Below are 23,307 nucleotides of genomic sequence, written 5' to 3' on the forward strand. Positions count from 1 at the left end.
ATCAGAGTCTGTAAATACAGCTGCTGTGGCTGTGCTAAACGATAGCTTTGTTTACCTGCCTAATCTGCACAGTAGAATTCTCCAGTGTGGTGAAAACTTGTGTGATTTAGCTTTGTTCTACTGAATGGACTAACTTCAGTCCAGAGTACAGCTCGTTCAAAAAGTACGTTTTCTGATTAAAATCCTGCCTGACAAAGTCAGCTACTGTTTTTGTTAAATGTTACAGCTTTTTAGTGACTAAACAGTTCGGTAATAAATTATACTCGGAACTCTGAAGACTTTACTAAGGAAGCAACATAAAACAAATTCTGAATGCCCAAGCTCAGAATCCAGTGCTGCCATGCAAAATAAAACAAAGACCAGTTCAGCTCATTTACTCGAGTTGCTCAGCAAGCTTTTCATGTACTTGTTTTTGTCAGCAACTTCATGCTATCTAAATGAAAAGTTTGTGCAAGAATATGCTAAGTCCTGAGGAACTCAGTTGTAAAACATAGATCAGTAAACATTTATATTTAGAGACATCTCACAGAGGATGACCACTGTTCCAAGAGATAAGGTATTTAGCTGGTTAGTTTCAAATCCTGTTCTGTATAGCTAAGACCAGAAACTCAACCCTTATTTGCCCCTATGCAAGGTAAGTCCCCCTAACAGGTTAATGACTGTTTTGTTAGCTGTTCCAGGGACTAATAAATAGTAATTGGGAAGAGCATCTGAATCTGTAGAGCAGCATTTAGACTGATTGTCCACATACCATATGAACATCCTAAGCTAGGTTTGGGAGGTGGTTTGGTATTTAGTTTTGTTTTCTGAAATTTCACTTTTCTGGAAAAGCAAATACTTCCTGCAACTTCCATTGTTTACCCCTTTGATATATACAGACTTACTGTGTTTTGGTGGGACTGAACTGTTCCATAGGGTTATTGTCAGACTTTTCTTTTTAAAGGATACCCTATAATGAGATTCTTTCAATATTCAAAGAATATTCCAAAACTACCTTGTATTAAAAGCTGTCTTACAAAGCCTTAGCTAAGAGTTTACACATTTAATATTATAAAATGTGAGAAATTTTGAATTGTTTTTAGAAGACTATATTGTCTAAATAGAAACTTCTTACGGTACTTTTATTTAAAATGTGTTTAATTTCAACTCCAAAGTATTGAAAACAGTCCTTTTTTTCTTTTTTCAGATTACCCAGCAGCTGGAAGGGATCTGTTTACAAGTTATTGGAACAGTTTTGCAGCAGCATGTATTAGGTATTTGTACTTTTGTTGGCTTATTTTTTTTAGTGTATGTGATTGGCAATGAATTTACCTAGATTCTGTTTGGTTTAGAGTTCTATGAGGAGATCTTTTCCTTGGCTCATAGTCTGACCTGTCAACAAGTTTCTGCACAAATGTGGCAGCTTCTTCCTCTTGTTTTTGAAGTCTTTCAGCAGGATGGCTTTGACTATTTTACTGGTAAGTAATACAAATAAATCAGAAAGCCAAATCTTTTCATACATACAATTTCAACCATACAATAAATAGCATCTTGATTGAAATGTTAGGAGAATACTTACTGAAGTGAGGTTACGCTTGAAGTATTTTATTCTGCTGTTGCCGCAACCAGACTTGTTTTGCCAAGTCATCTATGACTAGATGCACACTTACCTTGACAAACATTAAGCGAGAACTGTAATTAATTTATTAATACATAGGTTTCAGCCTGATTTTAACAGCTCATCTAATAAAATGTGCAGACAATATCTAACTGTGATCATTCTTCTTTTAATACAGACATGATGCCTCTCTTGCATAATTATGTTACTGTTGATACAGATACACTTCTGTCAGACACAAAATATCTTGAAATGATCTACAGTATGTGCAAGAAGGTAAGTAGGTGCCTTTGTGATAACAAAACCTGTGATCTCTGAAGTAATACACTGTTAAACTGGGTACATTTTTCCACAACAGCAGACTGTAAAACTGAAGAATTTTGACATCTGTTCTTATGGCATTATGCTATTTAACATCCTCTGTGATTCCACAAATTATTAAGTTATTACACAGAAATTTAAAGAGGTTGCATCAAGTTTCAGATACATGCTTTTACTAAAAGGGAAAAATAAATTGTACACAAAAAAAGCAGATTAAACAACCCAGGGCTTTGTGCACGTGTGTTGTGTGTAATACGCTTTGTGCACAGGGGCATGCAAAACATGCATATGCATATTGCAAAAGGTAGATTTTTTTTTTTTATCTGAGATCTGTAGGCTCACTGTGGCTAGGATACCACATGCCATATGTATGCTAGAGGTCTTAAATCTATTAGCTAAAACAAGTGGAGTAGGGATGGAAAGCAGAGGGATAGGAATAGGGAGTTATTTTCCCAAGTTCATACCAAGTCAGTGATGAAAGCTGGGAGCAGAATACAGTTATTCTGACTTAAAGAAAAATAGCCTGTTTTAACCTGTTAGTGATTAGTGGTTTATTAGCTGAACACAGTGAATCTTTAACACAGAAGTTGTAGGTATTGCATAGTCTCCCACTGGATATCTCAAACTTGTAAATATAATTTTTACAAAATTCAGTACATGAATGCATAAGAAATTTTTTTTTTGTTTGTGTATGGAAATAAACTTTTGCGAAATGGCAGCTGATGCTTATAGGGTTACTGTTGTAAGCTCTGTGTCCAGAGTTACTGAGTATTTGTACATGTAGCTCAGTTTTACCCACTGTCAGCAACGTTTCAGTCTCTAGTTGTGATACTGAGCCACTGCTGTAGACTTGGCTACTTCCCTGATGGATGTTTACGCTAGCATTGTAACAGAGTGTGTAAATTTGTATCAGCTTTTAAAAGCAAAGCAGTATAGAAAAAATACTTCATGAAGGGATGCCATTAGCAGTAATTGGTGTTTTTTCAGGTCCTTACAGGAGTTGCTGGAGAAGATGCAGAATGTCATGCAGCAAAGTTGTTAGAAGTAATTATTCTTCAGTGTAAAGGGCGTGGCATTGATCAGGTGGGTAACAACTTTGGTTGCTATAACAAATATTTTTACAATATTTTTATTCTCAAATATGAATTGGTTATGTATTAACATGAGTTCCATTGTGAGAAATTTGTGTAGTGTCACCAATAATCCTGCCTTTTACCTCAATGTCACAAGTCCTACTGCTCAGTTAACAGCACTGCAGCAATAGTTATTGCACGCTTTGTCTCCAGAATTTAGGACACTGTAAAACACAATGTAAAGTGTTCCCATGAATCTGGAAGAGCACTGTTTTAGGAGCATCTTGGTTCTAAAAGTTGATTAATTATATTCTAAGTTAATGCTAGTGAGTATTTCATGAACATTATTCAATCTGTCAAGTTAATAGACTTGAAATAAGTAAGAATGAAAATGGAGTTCTTAGAATCCAAATGAATGTCATAGAGGAACCAGGGACATCATTAAGCACACAGGGAAGTTGGAATTTGCGAGATTAATTTGTGTGCTTCCGCAGTGTACATAACAAGCACTGTATAATAGCTGTTTAAATGTTTTTTGTATGCTTTTTAATACTTGTGGATATGGTCCCTGAAAACTTCAATTTATTTGAAAGAAAATCTTCTATAGGGATTTTTTTTTTCAGTGTGGCATCTCTAAAGAGACTACTCCTTTGAATAGCTGTTTTCTTGGAATGTTAGTAATATCTCTTGACTTTGTTGTAGATGTTAAAAAAGACTAAGTTGTTTTTTCTGTACTTCCTAGTGTATGCATTTCCTCTATTTTTCATTTTTAAAGCACAAGATTATACAACCAGGAGTTACATCTACTGTGCATGACGTCACAAAATCTGTGTGCTTGGAATTGATTAAATTTTTTCATGTTTTCACTTCATCTTTTATATGACTTCTGCTTGGAAATTAAAAATTTACTCCCGTTTTATGCCCTCTGTATGTATGTGCCGGACTGGTTTTATGCCATTTCTTAACTTCAGTGTGAAATACAGAACTACAAAATTTGTTTTTTATCACTAAATTTGTAACGGTTCTCACTCTTCAGTGCATACCCTTATTTGTGGAAGCTGCATTAGAGAGATTGACCAGAGAAGTGAAAACAAGTGAACTGCGAACAATGTGCCTCCAGGTTGCCATAGCTGCTTTGTATTACAATCCTCATTTACTATTAAATACATTGGAAAATCTTCGTTTTCCCAATAACGTGGAGCCTGTCACCAGTCACTTCATAACACAGTGGCTTAACGATGTGGACTGTTTCTTGGGGTAAGCGTTTCTAATTTTGAAGATTATTCTCTGTGATACACCTCTATATTACCTGCTTGTAAATCATTACAAAATTTGTAACTTACTTTTCTCTTTTGGTTTTTAGACTTCATGATAGAAAGATGTGTGTGCTTGGCTTGTGTGCTCTCATTGATCTGGAGCAAATACCACAGGTTTTAAATCAAGTTGCAGGCCAGATCCTGCCAGCTTTTATTCTTTTATTTAATGGATTGAAAAGAGCATATGCCTGTCATGCAGAGCATGAAAACGACAGTGATGATGATGATGAAGCTGAAGAAGATGAGGAAACAGGTGTGGAAACAAATATCGCTGTTACTTTGTGGTTTTCATTTTTTCTGATGGAGATGATGAGTTCCTTTGTGGAATTCTTCAGAGTTCCCTAATTCCAAAAATGAAAAGCCGTGGTAGAACACTGGACATCTTTTAATTTTCAAGTACATCTGACTTACTTTCCAGTCCCTCTTAAAAACTAACTTCCTAGGCCGAGTCTCTTCAAAGTCACATCAAGTTAGCTTTTGTGTGTGGATGCTGTCATTACTGAAAGGAATTATTACTGGGGTGTGTTTCCTGTTTGAATGAAGGGTAAGAGTCAGTAGAAGGAGGTTCCAGGAATCCTTCTAATCCATTGTACAGTTTGGACTATATATTACAAACTGTCTCATGAGCTGCTGGTGTTCTAGCTGTGTATTGAAAATGACAGTTCTTGTGATACTTTTTTTTTTTTTTTTTTTTTCCTGGACCAACATAATCTCAACTTGAATCAGCCTTTATAGACTTTCTTCTTCATGCAGTTATTTCACAAACTTTCACATCTTTTGCCATCGTTTTTATGTGAAGTTCAAAATTACCTACAACTTCCCCATACTTCTTTCTTCCAGCTTTCCCTACACTCCACTTAAGCTTTTAGTTCTTGTTCCCTGTTTTTATCTTTCCATCATCAGCCTGGTGTCTTTGGGAGTGATTGTTTGGAACAGTTGAACACTCTCAAAGGAATATCTGTTGGTTTTCACCAATCTACTTAGAGCCCAGTTTCTTTTTGTTGTCTGCTGTTGAATTCTGGACTCTTTAGGCTATTGTCATTATACATTATTCATACTATTACATTTCATATTTCTTAAGCATTCTTTTCAATAGCCCTTTTTGACTGTGCCTTTAAAGTGTTTTCATCAAATGATTTCAAACTTTCCGGAGCACGAATATTGCTTTGCTTAAAGTTTTATCAAGTGCTGTTCCAAAGTATCTATATATATGTTTTTCTGTATACATTTTTGTGACAAAAAAAAAAATTAATTTTCTACTTACACAGTTGGTGTAAGTGAGGAAAGAGTGTGTATGTGTGGGGTAAGACCATGGCACTAGGAGAGGAGTTAAATGAGCTTCCCCCTTTCTGGTCTGCACTATACTGTTACCAGTTCCGTTGCCTGTTTTTTGTACAATCAGCCATCTTCCTAAAGAGTTGTTCTTGCTATTCTTGAGATAAACTTTCTTGTGTGTGATATTTAACTCAGAGGAATTGGGGAGTGATGAAGATGACATTGATGAAGATGGTCAAGAATATCTAGAAATTCTGGCAAAACAGGCAGGTGAAGATGGAGATGATGAAGACTGGGAAGAAGATGATGCTGAAGAAACTGCTTTGGAAGGCTATTCCACAATTATTGATGATGAAGACAACCCTATTGATGAATATCAGATATTTAAAACAATTTTTCAGAGTAAGTAACTTTATTCCCTTTCCTGGCCAATAAGTTATATTTTAACTTAATTTTAGTGTATGCCATTTGTAAAGTAGAACCTGTTGAAAGCTTCCAAACAGGCTTTCCAATATGTGCTCTGAACAAGTTCTTCCTTTGAAAAGGGGAAGCCATCACTAAACTTTCAGAGCAGGGGGAGATGCTTGAATGTATTTTCCGTGAGAGGAAAGAGGTGAGAGGTTTGTGTTAGTGTTTTTGAATTTCTTGAATGTGTAACCCTAAGAGAATATCATTCTGATTAAAATGGCAGTGAGTTAGTAAGCTTTGAGTTACAGAAAAATTTTAATGAACGCTTTCCATTTGCTTATGTTTTCTTTCTGTTGCAGCAATTCAGAATCGTAACCCTGTGTGGTACCAAGCTTTGACACAGGGCCTTAATGAAGAACAAAGAAAACAATTGCAGGACATAGCAACTCTGGCAGATCAGAGGCGGGCAGCACATGGTATTTTTCCACCTTTAATACCGTTAATTGCTGCTTTTGCTGTTTGAATGCTGTTTATGTGCTCAAGAAGCATAATTCAGAAAATGCCTATAATTCAAGCCGAATAATGTCTTCATCAAAACAGGGTTGTTTTATACTTCAGAGATGTTTGAAATCTCTTAAGATTGTCAGGTCACAAAGCCTCAATGCACAAATTTTATGGCGTACCACAGGTGTGAGGAATGATAGAAATGTTTTCATTAAGTGGCCAAGTAAATAAAAGCTTATTTGTCATAATAGCTTGGATTTGAAAACAATTGATTTGCTTATCTGAAGGTGGATGAACTCTAGATATGGTAACAAACATGTTAAGTGGCTGACATTATTTCCTGATACGACCTCGGCCATCTGGAATAGGCTGATTCTAAGAGTTGGAAAATACCAAATTATGGAAGTCATATCCATCTGTAAAGCTACATCATTAAGCCTATTAAATATTGAAGATTGTTATTCTTCAATACAGATAATATAGATTTAAAAATATAGGAAATGGGCAGATCCTCAGTTGTTTAGGTTGTTTTTTTTTGCAAGTTTTCCCAGGTGTTTGAGAGTAAGTCAATATAGATCACTCTGTAAAGCCAAGGCTAAATTTTGAGTGATCAGTCCAGTCTCATACCCTGCATCTTATTGAGCATTTACTACAAGATGCTTCAAAGCAGAAGTTCAGAAATCTTTCAATAAAAAGATTAGTAGTAAGAATGCACATTTTATAAGTAGTTTTTGTCTAATTTACCTCACAAAGCTTGTAAGCGTCCAGAATCATCTGCTTTTAATGGTTATAAAATACTTCTTCAGTGTGACCCCTGTCAAGCACTAGACATCATACTGATGAGATTATGTACTACTTGTGCATTTTATGAAAAAGAATGTTCTTTTTTTTTCTCCTTTTTTTTTCCCAGCTGCTTATTCATAGAGCAAGTTAGGTTCAGGTTGTGAAGTTTAACTTTAGCAACTAGATCCTTACAGGAAATTCTTGCATACTGTCAGTCCATTAGGTTACCTACCACACGTGGGAACTTCCTGTTAGAAAGATTTGGAATATAATTGTCTCATTAATGTAGTTTAGCAGAATTTCCATAAGCTAAGAGATTTGTCTTCTGGGCACTATGGAGCCAGGAGGGAACAAAGTGATGCTCCCCAGGTCATGTTCTCTCCCGTCCTTCATCAGCCATGGCAAGATTTTTCTGGCCTGTTTCCAAAGAAAGAGACAAAATGCAGAACCTCTAGATAACATGAGCTGTCTGTCCTGTATTCCCAGAAAGAGAGCGATTGCAACTATTGAGGTAGGAGAAAGCTCCTGGACTGTAAAAAAGATGCTAGTAAGTGTTATCTTGAGCTGGGAATAACATAAGCCTTCTGCATTATCTAGGTTATAGAAATGTGTATTTCTATCTACCTTTACTACAAAAATGTACAGATAAAAATACACATTTCTATCTGCTCTTCACCAAACTAATTTTCAGTTGTGCGTATGTTAGAGCTTGTAAAAACCAGTCTTACAGTAATCTTTGAAGGACAGAACATGCAGCTATTAAAACCAGACAGTTTAACTATCACTGTTAGTTATAGTGATGGTTATGTGGACCTCAGGTGCGTGAAGATCTTAAGGTTTGGTTGAAAATGAAAAGTGATAAACCTGGTAGTTTTCTCTCAGAATTATGTTACTTGGTCTAGTAACCTAAACTCCAAATTATCTGCTTGGGTATGGCGGGAAATGTGTGTATACTAAAAACCCACTAAAGCACCAGAAACAGACTATTTCTGATGATGTTGTTGAATTGAGATATTAACACTGAAAACGTAGCTAATATCTGTGTATTGCTTTTTTGTACATGTGCTCTGTTATTGATTTGACTGAAAAGTCCATTAATGTTAATCAGAAAGAATTGGGGCGCCTGTTAGCAAGTTCAGAAGTCCAACATTAATTCAATTCAGGTCCTGTTTCTGAAACGTGAATATTACATACTTGTGTCCAAAAGCTAAAGTGTGGACTTCTAAAAATAGAAATTCATTTAAGCATTGCTATAACAATATTAAGACATTAAAATAATAAATAATCAGTCCATCTGTTGTTTGAGGCCTAGCACAATTCCACTTTGTGGGTGCCGATTACCTTCTTGGGTAATCCAAGGTTAAACCTGTATCTCTGAGAGACTCAAAATGGTCAGTGGCAAAATCTTAATCTGTCTTCTCCCTACACATGCACTAAAATATCTTCCTTCCTTTTTTGTGTGTGTTTTGTTTTAGAATCCAAAATGATTGAAAAGCATGGAGGATACAAATTCAATGCTCCGGTTGTGCCAACTTCATTTAATTTTGGAGGCCCTGCCCCAGGAATGAATTGAATTATCACTTTTCCTGCTACTGTGTGATTGTAGTGAAGAGCTTGTGTTCCTCCCAATAGTGGTTCCAGAACTGGTTCATGTTATCTACAACTCACTCTAAACTAATTGATAAATAGATTGGACAAAAGCCCCAGAAGTGGGATCTGTTCATGCAACCTAATACTGGAAAGCAAACCAGAGGTTTTTTGAAGATAGGAAGAATCTGAATGTGAAGCTTCAAATGACACACTTTGGAAATCGGAAATCAAGAGGGGATGTCATGAAGGCAGCTTTTCTTTTTCTGAGGAAAAAAATAAGCATGGGCTGCAGGACTACTTAAAAGGTCTCATTTACAGTACGAGCTAGAAGGCAGACTTAATTTTTACACCTGTGGCGGTATGAGTATTTGCCCACTTTATTTCCCTTTTCTCCCTTCCTACTGGGTGTCTATTCTTTTAATGTAAATAAGATAAGGTAATCAGATAGCCTTACTTAATCTTCGTCATTTCCATTTATCAAGATTGTTCATATGTAGAATATTGGACACTTAATGTAGCACTACATAACTGATAAATCTGTAAATGAATTAGCACTTTCATATTGAAACAAGCCTGCTAGCCTATGTACAAAAATAGCAAAATGTTTGCTGTTTATAAAAATTAAAATAAAAAATAAGGGATGTATTGGGGAAAATAATTTCAAGTTATTAATTTAAAATGAACTAGCAGTTTTGTACCTGGTGACTTTGTGGTGCAGTCACCTCTGGTTGTGACTTGAATTCGGTTATGTAAAAAGGGTTAGTGATACTTCATTGCTGCTAAAAAAAAATAGCAACACCCTCCGTGTCCTTTGTTTTTTCTTAAAGATCTCACTGTACAAGGTGAAATTTGGATACAAACGTGTACTGTAAGCACTGAGGAAAAAGTTACCTTCTCAAAAGTAGGCAAATAAGATGTGAAGTTCTGCTCTTAAAAGTCGATTGAAGTGTGTGGATGGAACACGTATATATGCAATCTATTAAAAACACAACAGTTTAATCTGGCTAATCTGGGCTATGATCTATGAATGCAATTGTTTCCCCTAATACTGCAAAATACTCTTTTTTCCAGCACGTGGTAGTGCAGTTGCACTACTCTTGCATTTCATTGCCCCTCTCTTTGCACTCATGGCAATAGTGCGTGCTGTTGTCTGCCTGATCCAGACAGTGTATTTGAAGTTTTGCCAATCTTTCATTTTTGAAGCCACAGTTTTCTTCCTTCAAAGTTGCTATAGTAACTAGTATTTTAGCTAGAGAGGCAAAATACAGTTCCCTCTGGGACCACTATGAAAACCACTGTATGAAGAAGCCAGCAGGGAGATGCTGTGAATGGGTTGGCTTAAATGCCCCCTTTTTCTTTTCTAAAAGCAAAAATCCATAGGTTTTTGATCTTGCCTTGAGATCATTGGTGTCAGGTCTTTTAAATCAAATGTTTGGGTTTTTTTTTTTTCTTCTGGCTGTTTTTATATAAAAATGTCACCTGCTGTTACAATTGATATTGAACAAGCTACCTTAATTTAATGTAAGCCTCCAAAATTTAAATGCAGGTTAAAAATAAACTGAGTTTATATCTGTAAAAATGAAATGCACATATATATATTATGATACTCAAAATGCAGTCTTCAGAAAATTGGTTTGTGTGGTGTGGTTTTTTGCATCAGCAGAGTAGCAGGAATTCATGGTTTGGGGTTTCCTTGACAAGCTGACCAGCACCATGCTCTGCCTTCCATTTGTTGCACAACTGCTAGCGCTTCTCTGGGCAGGAATAATGGGTTTTTCCAGTCCCTCCTCTCTGCTCTGCCTGTCTTCGGCAAATACAGTTCCCTGCGCACAGAGTGCTAATGTGAGAGACTGAGCCAGGACTATAATGCCACGTTGCCCTAGCCGAATACCAAAGGGATACTTTAAAAGAAAATTGTGGACTTAAAAGGATGGATATTGCACCTGATGTGAAAAAAGCCTAAAAAAATTAAGCCTTGAATCAGAGTATCCATTATAGTAGTGGTATAAGAACCACAGTAGTACTTTTGAACCTTTAGCTGACTGGCCAAGTGCACATAGCAGAACCGTTTTTTTTTGTAAATGCGTAACTCATGAGCACGTACAGGTGTACTCCGGCCTCAAGATAATATCTAGTCAAGGTTTTATTTTTGTAGAAAAATGTGACAGACATAATTACAGCATGCCTCTTCCTGTGCATTCCTTGACTTTGAAAAACGCCCAGTTTGACATAAATCATTTCTGAACATCTGCTTGTTGGGTATCTGCTTATCTTGTTGTGCATCCCAAAATATGTGAGAGAACCTTCTAGGACGGATGAGACACTTCTGTCTCGTGGCAGAAGATACAACAAGCAGCAGTGAGAAGGCTCTAGATACAAAGCAGATGAAAAAATGAGGGGAAAATCACCAATTTAGTACCACTGTCATTTCGGAAACAGCTGTATTTTTCAAGTCACAAGTCAAGGGAAGAATTTTATCTTGGTGTGAGGAATACAGTCTTACTTCAAGGGTGCTTTTATGTGTCGCTAGACTGGTTAGCAAGGAGCATCTTTTTTAAGAATGGATCTAGAACTTTGCTTTCCTTTGCTCCAAGAAATGTATTTATATAAATTGCAAAACAATTTTGCATTGTTGTTGGTGGTGATAGTGCATTTTGTGATGCAATATATCAATTTCAGTGATACACTTATGTCAAATTTAAAATTAATCTTCCTTCTAGAACTTGCACTTATCCATTCCATTTTCACGGATAATGCAACTCTAAAGGAAGAGCTGGGAAATTTAAAGCCTCTGTTTTTTCTATTATGGAAGATCTCCTTGGATTAATAAACATCTAAAGCAAATCCTTATCTTCACTTATTTCAGTGTGGTGTTTTGAATGTAGCTGTATTCTTGCAGTACTTTGGAGTCCTGTTCTAGTTGCATAGCTTTAAGATTTGTGTTTTCTTTGAAATATTTCTTCAAGCAAATGTTAGGCACAACCACAGTTCTCTTAACTGTGTTAAATATAAAAGGCTTATGTCATACACTGTTTACTAAAATGTTGATACATTGGGTAAATTTAATACCCTTTTTTTCCTTAATCACTATCTTAAAAGAATTACTAATAGCTGTCAGCAGAGTACAGCAAAGCTCTGTTCAACCCTATTGTAGCCTAGAATTACTACTGCAAGATTCAAGAAGTCTGCAGTGGATTAGTTATAGAACACCTGACAATAAACATGCAGATGGTTTTAATAGTGCCTAGTAATTGATACCTGATAAGTTTTAAGGGTAGATTTCTTTTCTAAAGGAAATTTCTTCCTCTTGTACTATCAGTTCTTGAAGTAAGAGTAGAAACATCATGAAGCTTTGCACGTTTCTGTCAAGTTCCCTTTCAGTCCTTCCTCATACGTACTTTCTCTTGCTAACCATGTTCACTTCCTGGGCCTGAGTCTGTCCACCTGTAACTCCTCTGAGATGCAGCTCGGAAATGGTAAGCGCTTTGTACTAAAGCAGTCCATACTGTGGTCAGTCATACCTCTGGTGATGCTCTCGGTGTGTGTATTCAACACCAATATGCACAGCTCCATCTTCCTCTGGAGTTTGAACAATGGGACTGATGCTCGCCAATGGCTCTGAGCTACGCAGCCAAGGGGACACTCCTGGGTGGGTGCTGCAGGCTGCCAGGGGGAAGGACATGGGATGAGTGCTAGCTATGGGATTTGATTTAACAGAAAACGCTAGTCCAGACTTTGTATGTTGGTTAAGGCTTTACCAGTCTTCCATGACTTGGGCTAGTAATTTTTATCTTTGGTGTATGATCAGCAGTGGATGAATGCTGCTTCTGAAAATCGATGCACAAGTGGGCATCTGGTTTATTTTTAAAAATTGAATTGGGAAGAGCACTGCAGTTCTGCATTTCTGATCAATTGACTATTCAAGTTTTAACCTGAATGCAGTAGTAAAAAAAACAACCAAAAAGCTTATCAAAATTTGAGCAAAACATGGAAAGTCCGAGGCTCTCTGATACCATTAGGAACTACGAAAGAGTTGAGTTCCACAAGCTTGGTTTTTCTCTTCCCTGTGCTCTGAGGGACCTTCCACATATCCAGAACCAGGAATGTGGAAAAGCTTAACTTGTCTGGTGGTGTGACACTGATTATCAGTTACTCTACAATCAATGTGTAGCATTTTTACCTGAAAGGGAGTGTCATTGGTTTGCATATTTCTGCTTTTTATAACCAGACAAACCCAGATGGTTAATGCTAGAAACAGAAAGCACTTCGGAAAGGGAAATACCAAGGTATAGGAGTTGACAGATGTAACAGTCTATAATATAAAGGAGTTGATAAACCCCAACCAGAATTTTATCTTGGGTATTTCACTGTTACTGTACTTCAAATCAAAACGATGGCTGGAATTTGTATTTTGGGTTAAAGTTTCCAAGAAACAAGAAGGAAAACTTGAAACTAAGAAAGGAAAATTGCTCTGGATTAGGCCTGTTTGGTAATAAGCTATTTTTTGCTGTTTATATGACTGCAGGAATTAGAACTGTTAGTCTGCATTTTCAGGCAAAAAATCTTGAATGCTTTTGTATCTGTCACATTCAGAAAAGTCGAGCCCTACAGAGCCGGACACATTGTCCTGTCAGTGGCGATAGCTCATAGCAATTGCAGAGTTGGGTTTCCTTTAAAAATCATTAACTGAAATAATTTTAAGGGCTTTTAATTGCCTGTGGGGTGGTTGTTGGACTATTACACGTTTCCATACCTAAAAATCACGTAAGGATAAGTATTCTCAGGCATAGCTTTAAGAGTCCTTATCTGCAAGAGCTGGGCTTAAATGGCCGCATCAGATAACACGCCCGGCGTCTGGGGAACGGCAGGGTGCTTGCTCCCCCGAGCAGCCCCTCCGCGCCCCGGCACCCTTCCAGCGGCCTCCCTCCGCCGGCTTCCGTACCGCTAGGGGACGGAGCCCCGCCGCCCTTGAGCCCGCCCGCTTCTGCGGGGACGGCGGCGCCGCAGGCCCAGCAGGCCGCGCCAGGTCCGTCTGTGGGGGGCCACGCCGGCAGGGCCGGAGCCCAGGCGGGTTGCGGCCGAGCCGGGAGTACCTCCCTGCCGGCGCCCAGCGGCACAGCTCCAGGCGCCCGCCGCCTCGGGCCGCGCCGTTCCATCCCCACCGCGGGGCGCCGGCCGCAATGACAGGGGCAGCCGCCTCAGGGCTCCCCTCGGTCCCCGCCGAGGGAACTGCGGTGTGCCAAAGCGCCGCTGCCGCCAGGCTCCCTCCGCAGGGAAGGAAATGGCGCCCGGCTGCCCTGCTCTCCCGCTGACGCACAGGCGCCTCGCTCCCCACGGTACAAAATGGCGGCAGCGGCCACCCCGAACCCAGCATAACCGAGACACCATGAAGCCGCGGGGCGGGGCCCCCGGGCGCCTAGCCAATGGGCATTGGCGCGGGGCCTGGAGGCGGCCAATGGCGAGTGGGGGCGTTGACGCGCGGCGCGGCGCGCCCAATGGGAGCGGCGGTGGCGCGGGGAGCGGGGCCCGCCTGTGCTGCTCGGGGCGGCGCTGAAGCGGGCGGGCGTTGAGGCGGCCGTTTCCTGTCCTGGTGCATGGTGGTCGGACGGAGGAATTGTTGGAAAATTTCTCGGCGAGGTTAGTATATAAATGTGTTTTTACCCAGTGTGCCTTATTCTAACCACCGCCATCTCCGGCTGGGGCCGCCGCCGCGCCGGGCTGCCGGGCCGGGCCGGGCCCTGCCCTCCGCGCCGCCCGCAGGGAGGCGGCGAGGGACAGCGAGCGGGGGCAGCGCTGGCACCGACCGACACGAATAAAGCCGCCGCCGCTCCGCCGCCCGCCTGCTCCGCGCCGCCCGGCCCCTCCTTCCTTTCCCCCCCTCTCCCGCTGGGCCTGGCCGCGCCTGCCCGCCGGCATCCTGCGCCATGGGGCGCACCGGCCACCGGCCCGCGGGGGGCCCCGGCCGCCCCCGTTCCCCCCTCCCCCCCCAGCCCTAACGCCGGCCGCCTTCTGACGGGCCCGGGCGCGGGGGCGCCCGTTAGCCGCTGCGTCACGGGCGGGGGCTGCCGAGGCGGGGGGGGGGGGGGGGCGCGGGGGCGGCGGGTAGCGCGGCGAGGGGGGGATCCCGGCCCCCTCTGCGCCCCTCTCCCGCTCCGGGGCGGCCGCCGCTCGCTGCCGGCGGTCGGCGTGCATAAATTTAGGATTTAATTTTTTTTTTTTTTTTTTTTTTTTTAACGAGGTGTTCCCATTTTGGCGGAGGGCAAACTCGCAAAGCGGCATTAAAACAATCGCCTTCGGAGCTCTCTTGGCCCCATACGCCCTGGTACACGCGTGTTTGGGAAGGAATAATTCGCTATTCTTGTGCGAAGTTGCTCATTTTTAACGTTTGAGTGCTGTAATGCCATGAGCGTGGCTCGGCTCTTGCCGTGCTGACACAGAAGGTTCTTGCACGGAGCTTTTGAAATCATCTTAGTTCATCTCTTTCAACTCGCCAAAATACTACGCAGGATAATTTTAAGCATTTTACAGCCTGCTCTCTCCTTTCCTTTAGTTTTTCTTGTCTAGACCTTTTAGTAGAACAGGATAGCGAGAAGCTGCTCCTCTAGAAAAATTATCTGTAATAACGCAAAGACTTCGTATATATATTTTTAATTTTCTAATAAGGTCTTATTTGTGGTGCTTTTTTGTCAGGAAATGATGTGATTTTCATGCAAGTTAAATTTTCTGTTAAAGCAAGTCTACTGTTGAGCAACTCCAGTTACGTATAAAATCTCTCAAGGATTTGTTTTGAACTATCAAAGAATTACGTTTGTCGTCATATGCAGAGTTATACCAGTACTTTTAAGGACAGTTATTTCTGTTTCCAGTGATACAGAAAATTCAACCTTACAGTCTTTCAAAGAAAACAGTTTTCTCAAGATTCTGCTTCAGGTGTTTTAAATCTGTTGTACCTTAGAGGACTGTATACCAGATATTTCTGCTATTACTAGATACTCTGTTGTAGATTCAAGGTGATGGTACCTGAAAAATCAAATTAACTTGTAGCTTTTTAAGAGAAGTAGTACGGGTGTACTATATTTTAGCTTCTTTGTGTGTTCTTGCCATATAGCTTCAGTACGGTAGAGTACAACCTAACTCTGTTTTCATGGCTTATTTCTTTGTATTCATGCATTAAAGTCTTGAGCTTTGAAGCTATTCATCTGAATCACTGCAGAAAATGAAACTCGGGGAGTACATAGTCAAATAATTTATGATTGTTTAAGTAATAGATTGCATCTTAGATGTAAAAATAAACATTTTAAATAGTTTTGAAAAATGTATTTCAAATTGGTTGCATAGTTTACATAAACTGTTCTCATTGTAATGAAGTAATGTTTCATTTTTAGTATTCTATCTGAGGAAGAGCTATTTTGCCTTATATTAAAGGCTCAAATAAAGCAAATGCTTAAGCAAGTGTAGAAGTTTCTTTACCTAGAAAGTCATATGGGCTTACTCTGTCCTCATGTCTGTGTAGCATTTTGATGCTTAAACTTCAAAATACTCCTGTTGAGATCTGGTAATCCCTATTCTCACAGGAGATGGGCACAGCGATAAGGAAGTGATGAATATCACCCTGGTAATGGGTGCCAAAATGAGAGCGTAAATTTGGGTTTGTCTCTAGAATATCTCAAGTTATGTGCTGTTTCAGCCCAGCAGACTGCTGCTGGCCCACGTTCTGCTATCCAGGAGAAGGGAATCAGTAGGAGTTTGAGCTGTGCACAGGGTCTAAGCATCAGACAGCTGCTGCTGTGCCTGCTCCAGCTGTGCTTCTGAGGCGCCGGCTGCTTTCTCACCTACGGGTCTGCAGAGGGTTCCTCGGCTTTGGTTTGGTGGTGGTCTCTCCCTGGATGCCAGCTTTTCTGGGCATTCCTTGAAACACTCTGTGTGTGTGTGTGTATTCTTGTGGACTTATGTATTGGCCTTAATGAAATGTATGGGTTTTCTTTTAAAATAAAGCTAAAAAGATGACCATTTTGAACTGGGTTGCTTCTCTTATGGTGTAATTGGGTTTCATTTAAGAGTGCGGGATGTTGATCTTTCCTTGCATGCAAGTTTTGGCCTTCAAAGTTTTGGGTTAAAACATGCTCAGCATAGGTGGAGTCTTTAAGAAACACTGTTATTAAATTCTGAGGAGTCTTTAGTTGGCACATGTGAAACTATTTATTTTCCAAAGCGTAGGACTGAGCTGAATTTGGATGAGTTTCCACACACAAAACGAACAGCACATTCCTGATAATCAGGGCATTTTTTCCCATTTCCAGTGTTGTAATGGACAGAATGCAAATATGAGGAAGATCTAAGTTGTCTCAGTGCCTTCATTGCTCTTTTCCTGTCTGCATTTTCGCTTGTAACCTTGTCCTTGATCATCCTCATGATTTCTGCTTCCCATGCTATCTTTTGTAACTCCTGCTGCCTCTGACATATGTATGTACATACCATAGCATCCCAGGTCAACCTTTGTTTGCCTTTCCTTGCCCCTGGCTTTTTTCCTGTATTGTCACATTTCTATAGCTCGACAGCACGCTTTCTGCTCTTTGTGCATTAATAAGTGGGCAGCTTGTTTTTTCATCTTTTCTGTGCTGCAATGAAATTGTCGCACCTGGTAAAGAGAGCATGAATTGGGTAGCCTATTCCTGTGCCTTGTACCACAAAATATCCCATAAGATCGGAGGAAGGTGTCTGCCTAGTTTATGTATCCTTAGGATGAATCATGATCCTAACAGATGGATCCTCTTCTGGAATCTGAGAATTCAGCTCTGAAACGCAAGTTCCTGTAAATAGAGGTGTGCATAGGTGTTGTTCCGAGGATGGAGAGAGGAATCTGAGAGAAGTGCCGGTCCACAGACACCAAATTTCCATGGGAGGAGGTAAAGGAAGCCTTAGAACACATCATGGCACAGTGGAGATCTTGGGGTTCTGTCTGTACCTTAAGTCCGCAACTTGATCTGCTCTTAGTTGGATTTAAGAGACTATGGTTTTGGTACTCTCACTTTGTGCACCATGAATTGCTGATCAGTTACTCAGAAATGGGATTGGACTAAATTAGTGAATGCATCCAGTGATTTAGTCTGCTAAAATTTTCTAGGTTACACTGCTTTTTTAGTTGTATAGCGGGCTTATACTTTGCTCCACCAAGATAACACTTGTTAAATAAATGAAATTCTCTTTGAAGGGAATTTACAGTCCCAGCAAGTTCTGTGATATTCAAAGTTGATACCAAATTTACACATAAACTCCTTAGTGCTTCCTTCAGTCTGTATTTTGTTGTCTGCTGAATGTCTTCCTCTATACGTTTATTGAGGGGAAGATTGTATTATCTGTTCAATGCTCTTCGGCTTCATTTCTGATGACAGACTTTTCTGGAATTGAAAGAGATGGGTCTGTATTTGCAAGTTAGTTGGTGTTGCCCATATCTTAAGTATATTCATACTTAGCTAATGTGGTATTACACAGAGTTTCTTAGAATATATTTAGATGTACTGTTTTTCAATTTACATTTGTAATTTTTTTTTTTTTTTCCATTCAGGGTAAAGGCTGGCAATTGAACAGGCTGTCCATTTTGTTCCTGAAATGCAAGCATAGACTAAAACACTGCTGTTAACTGTCACGGCTAATACTGATACATCTGTAATGTATTTATCAGATTCCTAATGAACTTGTAACTACACAAAACAACCCACTCAAAATTCCCTGTTTTGTTGGCAGTCTCAGTGGATTTGCAGGGGCATAGCCAGGATTAACTGTTTTGGTGATGTAAATTAGACACTTTTGAGATTTCTTGACAAGAGAGTTAGAAGTCTGTTTGGCACAAAAGTAAAGGATTGATAGAAATAGTTGGTCTCAATTTCTAATTTAACTGTTAGGGTTTGGGTTTTCTGTTGTTGGTTTTAGCCAGTATTTTGTGTATAGCCAGTAATACACAAAATAGCCAGTATTTTGTGTATATTTGCTAGTAAAAAAACAAACCCCAAAAGCCAGTAGTTTTACAAACACATAGGTGTGGTGTTGGTAAAATGCTTTAAGTCTGTTTCTGACTTTGTGACTTCCAGGGGAAGAATCCGCTTGGAATGAAATCTAGTGCTTTATCTCACATATGCTGAGAAATTATTTAAAAGGTGGCTTTTTTTCAGCTTTGTTAATCATGTTCTAAGTTTTTCCAGTGTAAGACACAAAATCAGATGACCTACCATATGTCAGCTTTTCTTCTGATCTCAGGCTCAACATTCAATTTCTGAGTGTGCGCATTATTATTATTTATGCTTACTTTTTTTGACTATTAAAAATAATTTATTACCCATCAGTCTGCCATAGAGAAATGGGTGAGTTTTCTAAGAAAAGAAGGTTTGCATGAGCATTGATAATACAAGTTTGGCCAGGAAAGAAGAAATGTGTCTTAGCCTTTGAGCAAGGAAGACTGTGTTCAGAGAAACCTGCTGGCTTCTTTTGGTAGGTGAGTTTACATCATTCCTGTCACAGTATGCCTGCAAGCCATTGCATGCACACTCACAAGTATTCCAAGTGATGCATAGGTGTTTTCGCTCATATTTGAATTTGATATTTTTTACAGATGATATGGCCCTTTCTCATGCTAAATCTAGTCAGCAATGTACTAATTCTAATGTCTCATTAGTGCATTGGTCATTGACCAGGTGCATTAGTATACATTCTTGTACTTTATTAAAGCTTTCAGAATTCCAGTTTCTGTACCTCTGCAAACAGTGCTGTATGGATCTCAATTACTTGTTACCTTTCATGCAGGATTTTTGGAATCAGGTCTCTTGGAAGACTCCCCAATCTGTTTTCAAATCTCTGTTTTAGGAAGCCATGCTGGTCATTGGGGTAGTTACATAGAAGCAGTGCTGCTGTAATAGTGCCACCCAAGGTAAATGCGATCATTGAACTAAGCATTTGCTGCTGAAGTGCTTGTCCCCGAGCTGCAGCATGAGTTTAATTACCTCTCTGTCAGCACTGCTGGCAGTTAATACACTGATGCACTACTCTAACCTCTATTGATTAACCAGTAATTTCTTCTCTAATATGTTCAAGAAACACGTGAAGTTAGCAGTCATATTTGGGGTCAACCTGAGTCTTCACCACATGTGTAGGACTTGGTGGGTGGCTCTCTGATCTGCCTGTTTTTTTTTTAAGTGGCATACATTTGAAAATCATAGCATCCTCAGCACTCCCACAGTGTGAAATTACACACATGCATAATCTTGTATTTACACTGGCTAATCCAATTATTCTTTTCTATAAAATGCAAGCATGGATCTCTGACAACACTTTTAACATTCTGTAGATGGGATTCACAATGTAGACTGTATATATAGTGATGACTTTGGGGGAAAAAGACTGCTGGAACATTAAGTATATGAGGCTAAATGTGGTTCTCACTGCTCACACTAAAGTCATAAGAGTTGTGCTTGGTTGTGGCAGTGATAAATTTGGTCTTGCATTTATGTATTATTTCTGAAGTGATATCAGTCTGTGGCAGTGAATTAATCTTGAACTGCATTATAATCAGTATGTATCTAGTGGAACAGAAAGGTTGAAATACTGCAAAAAGAATAAAAAGGAGCCTTGAATTTGACTGCAAACCTCAGCTTTGGGCAACATGAGTCTCTGCAAGTTAGCTGTCCTGCCATTCGGAGTATATGCATCATGCTTATGCAGTTGGCAGTGCTGTCAGTCTTGATTAGGTTCTTCTCCAGGGCCAGGGTTAGACCCATGGTTCATAATTTTCAGTGCTTCTTGCTGTCTAGAAAACAATTGTGTAATTTGCTATTAAATTGCATATCTTATCCCTCTATCTGAATCCAACTATTGTTACCAGACTCTTTAGCAGAGGTTTTTGTTCTGTATTCCAGCCTTGTTTCTGCTTCATACAGTGGATGATTAATGTAGTGGAAACTGCTACTTAATTATGTTCTGCCTGCCTTTACCAGAGACTGGAAAAAGTAAAGTAAAAAAAGTTAAGATTATAGGAGAAAGCACATTGAAATTTAGAAATGCCTAATATTAAGTAGTTTGTTATGTTTATTCACTAAAAGTCAGCCTGACAGATGATAGCATGAAATCATTGTTTCAGTGCAATGGTAAAATACTGGAAAAGGTAAGGGCTGTTGGTGAAGAAAGAAATCCACGTCTCATCTGTTAAAACATTTGATCAAAGCATCCACAGGATCTAGATTTCATTTCTGACCCTTCTACAGATTTCTGGTGTCATACTGGAAAAGATTATCATACAGGTACATATGGTAACAGAAGTAGGATTTTAGAGAGTCTTACTTAGGCTTTGTTTTTATTTCTGAGCTTCCAGCTGTCAAATGACTTTATGTAATTAGTAAGCTATACACTTGGGTCCTCTAAAAAAAGCTTTGTCTGGACTAGTCAGTTTTTCAGTCTGTCAATCATTTTTTGCACCAAGACCCAGAAGGATGTGATGCATATTAATTACCAGTTGAAGTGTATTTAACCAGAATATTAATTGTATGTACTAGTTTTTTAATTTTTCACAAATACTTGTTGATCAGACTAGTTTTGTGAAATTGCTAATATTTGCAGTCATATCAGTGGTTAAAGACCGTAACGCAGTCAGTACTTAATTCAGAAAAACCTTAATTTTGTTACTGTGCTGACATACTTGAACTGATTTTGGGATCCAACTTTGTCAAATGTGGGAATGCAGTTTCCTAAAATTCCTTAATGAAAGTTTCCGTATTGTGGGGTTATGTTTCACTTGCCATTTTACTTTTCTGGATTGTTTTTTATTTGTTATTTTTATAAGTTTTATAAAATTACTCCAATTTTGTACATTATTTAGAAGTGTATTAAAAACAAGTGATGTTTATTTTAAAATGAAATTAATGGGTATTATTTCAAACTTCTCAGTGCTGCCTGTGCAAGGAGGGTGGACAATCACAAGGTTGCTGAATGTCTGGAGTAGTTTTTTTTTCCTGTCTGTCTGTCTTCCTGTACATTCTAGATTGCATTTTATAACCCTGAGTTTTCTTCCATGACTGCTATTACAAACTTTATTCCGTTTCCTGTTAATCATCGTCTAAGCATCATCTTTTTTTCTCTAAGGAGTTTCTGCTAATGTCACTGCAGGTTTTTTCCTTTGTCCACCCGTACAGTGGTGTAGTCATCCTTTAAATGGGAAATTCCTGCTATTTTGCAGCTGTTATTTGCCACGTTTTATACTACATGGGGTCTCCTCATGCTGTTCTCAGCTGCCACGTTTCCCTAGTGCCCCAAACCCACTTTCTGCTCCATGGCAGCATCCTCTACCAGCTCTTGCTTTTCTTTTCAGCTGCTTAAATCCTACCTGCTGTCTCTTAGTTGTTTAATTCTTGGTTTTCAACGGAGACTTCTGTTTCCAGTTGCTAGAGTGAGTTTACATAAAAGCTTCTCTTTTATCATTGCATCTTTTCTCCAAACTGAGTGACATCATCCAAAAGGTTCTATTTGGGTATTAGTGGAGGAAAAAATAAAGGAGGTGTTCTCTAGATAGGCAATTTGATGAAGTCTTCATGAAAAATCCTATCTTTTTAACCAATTCCCTCCTTTCTCCCCCCGCCATCCCTCTGGTTTCTGAGTGTTGAGAATTTAAAGCATACTTGAGTTTACAGTTTTTACTGGTCAGAGAATTTGGGGGTGGGGGTGTTAATGAAAAATTGCACCTATGTACCCTGCTGGATAGCATATTTTATCTGTCAGTGTTCTACTGGGGGTTTACATGGCTGGTGCAGCTTTTGTCAAAAAGCATAATAAAAGTCAGCAACGTGCATCACTAATTCACTGCTTTTGCTTTGTAACAGTGTGAGACTTACTTCAGCATCAGTTCTTGTGGCTGGCTGTTGCTTCTATCAGACACTGTTTTCAGTTCAGTCTAAATATTTTCTGTCTCAGGCTGATTTTTTTGTGGGAAGTATTTTGACCATCTTAAAGAATGGTAAGATTTTCTCTGCACAGAGAGTATACATAGGAGTATTTCAGTGACTAATCATTTCAGGAATGCAATATGAATTGCTGCCCGTGCTGAAGTCTTCACAAATATCATCGTTAACATGCCTTTGAAAACTGCAACTTGCATATGACCTGCGAAGACTTGCAAGAGTTCACAAAGTCAAGTCTCAAGTTTTCACTTCAGTGAGTACCTCATGACTCAGCCTGTACTTGGTGTCTTTTCTGTAGGACAGCACTTGAGATCATGCAGAATACAGTGCATACTTGTTGAGCAGCTATGCAGGCTACACCCCAGAGTTCATGTATTTTCATAAAAATGGATGTTTTCAGCTGCTTTTTAGCTATTGAGGTGCAATATTTGAAGTGCGTAAAGGAAATCCTTCTCTCTCGGGTTTTTGCTGAGAAAATTCCTAGCAAATAGGAGGTTTAATGA

General features: G+C 39.4%; 2 protein-coding genes across 2 annotated transcripts in view; both read left to right on the forward strand.

Moving 5' to 3' along the window:
• IPO7 (importin 7) overlaps positions 1-11,716 on the forward strand; it is a 39,370-nt gene extending 27,654 nt beyond the window's left edge. The window contains exons 17-25 of the mRNA XM_074149813.1: positions 1,187-1,253; positions 1,332-1,457; positions 1,776-1,873; positions 2,906-3,001; positions 4,028-4,248; positions 4,355-4,560; positions 5,778-5,984; positions 6,350-6,466; positions 8,753-11,716. Coding sequence (XP_074005914.1) covers positions 1,187-1,253; positions 1,332-1,457; positions 1,776-1,873; positions 2,906-3,001; positions 4,028-4,248; positions 4,355-4,560; positions 5,778-5,984; positions 6,350-6,466; positions 8,753-8,850 — 1,236 coding nt within the window. The 3' untranslated portion in view covers positions 8,851-11,716. The remainder of the gene's footprint in view (positions 1-1,186; positions 1,254-1,331; positions 1,458-1,775; positions 1,874-2,905; positions 3,002-4,027; positions 4,249-4,354; positions 4,561-5,777; positions 5,985-6,349; positions 6,467-8,752) is intronic.
• Positions 11,717-14,410: 2,694 nt separating this feature from the next.
• ZNF143 (zinc finger protein 143) overlaps positions 14,411-23,307 on the forward strand; it is a 40,332-nt gene continuing 31,435 nt past the window's right edge. The window contains exon 1 of the mRNA XM_074148543.1: positions 14,411-14,504. The gene's annotated coding sequence lies outside the window, so the exon portion shown is untranslated. The remainder of the gene's footprint in view (positions 14,505-23,307) is intronic.

This window comes from Numenius arquata, chromosome 6, assembly GCF_964106895.1.
Source record: "Numenius arquata chromosome 6, bNumArq3.hap1.1, whole genome shotgun sequence".
NCBI lineage: Eukaryota > Metazoa > Chordata > Aves > Charadriiformes > Scolopacidae > Numenius > Numenius arquata.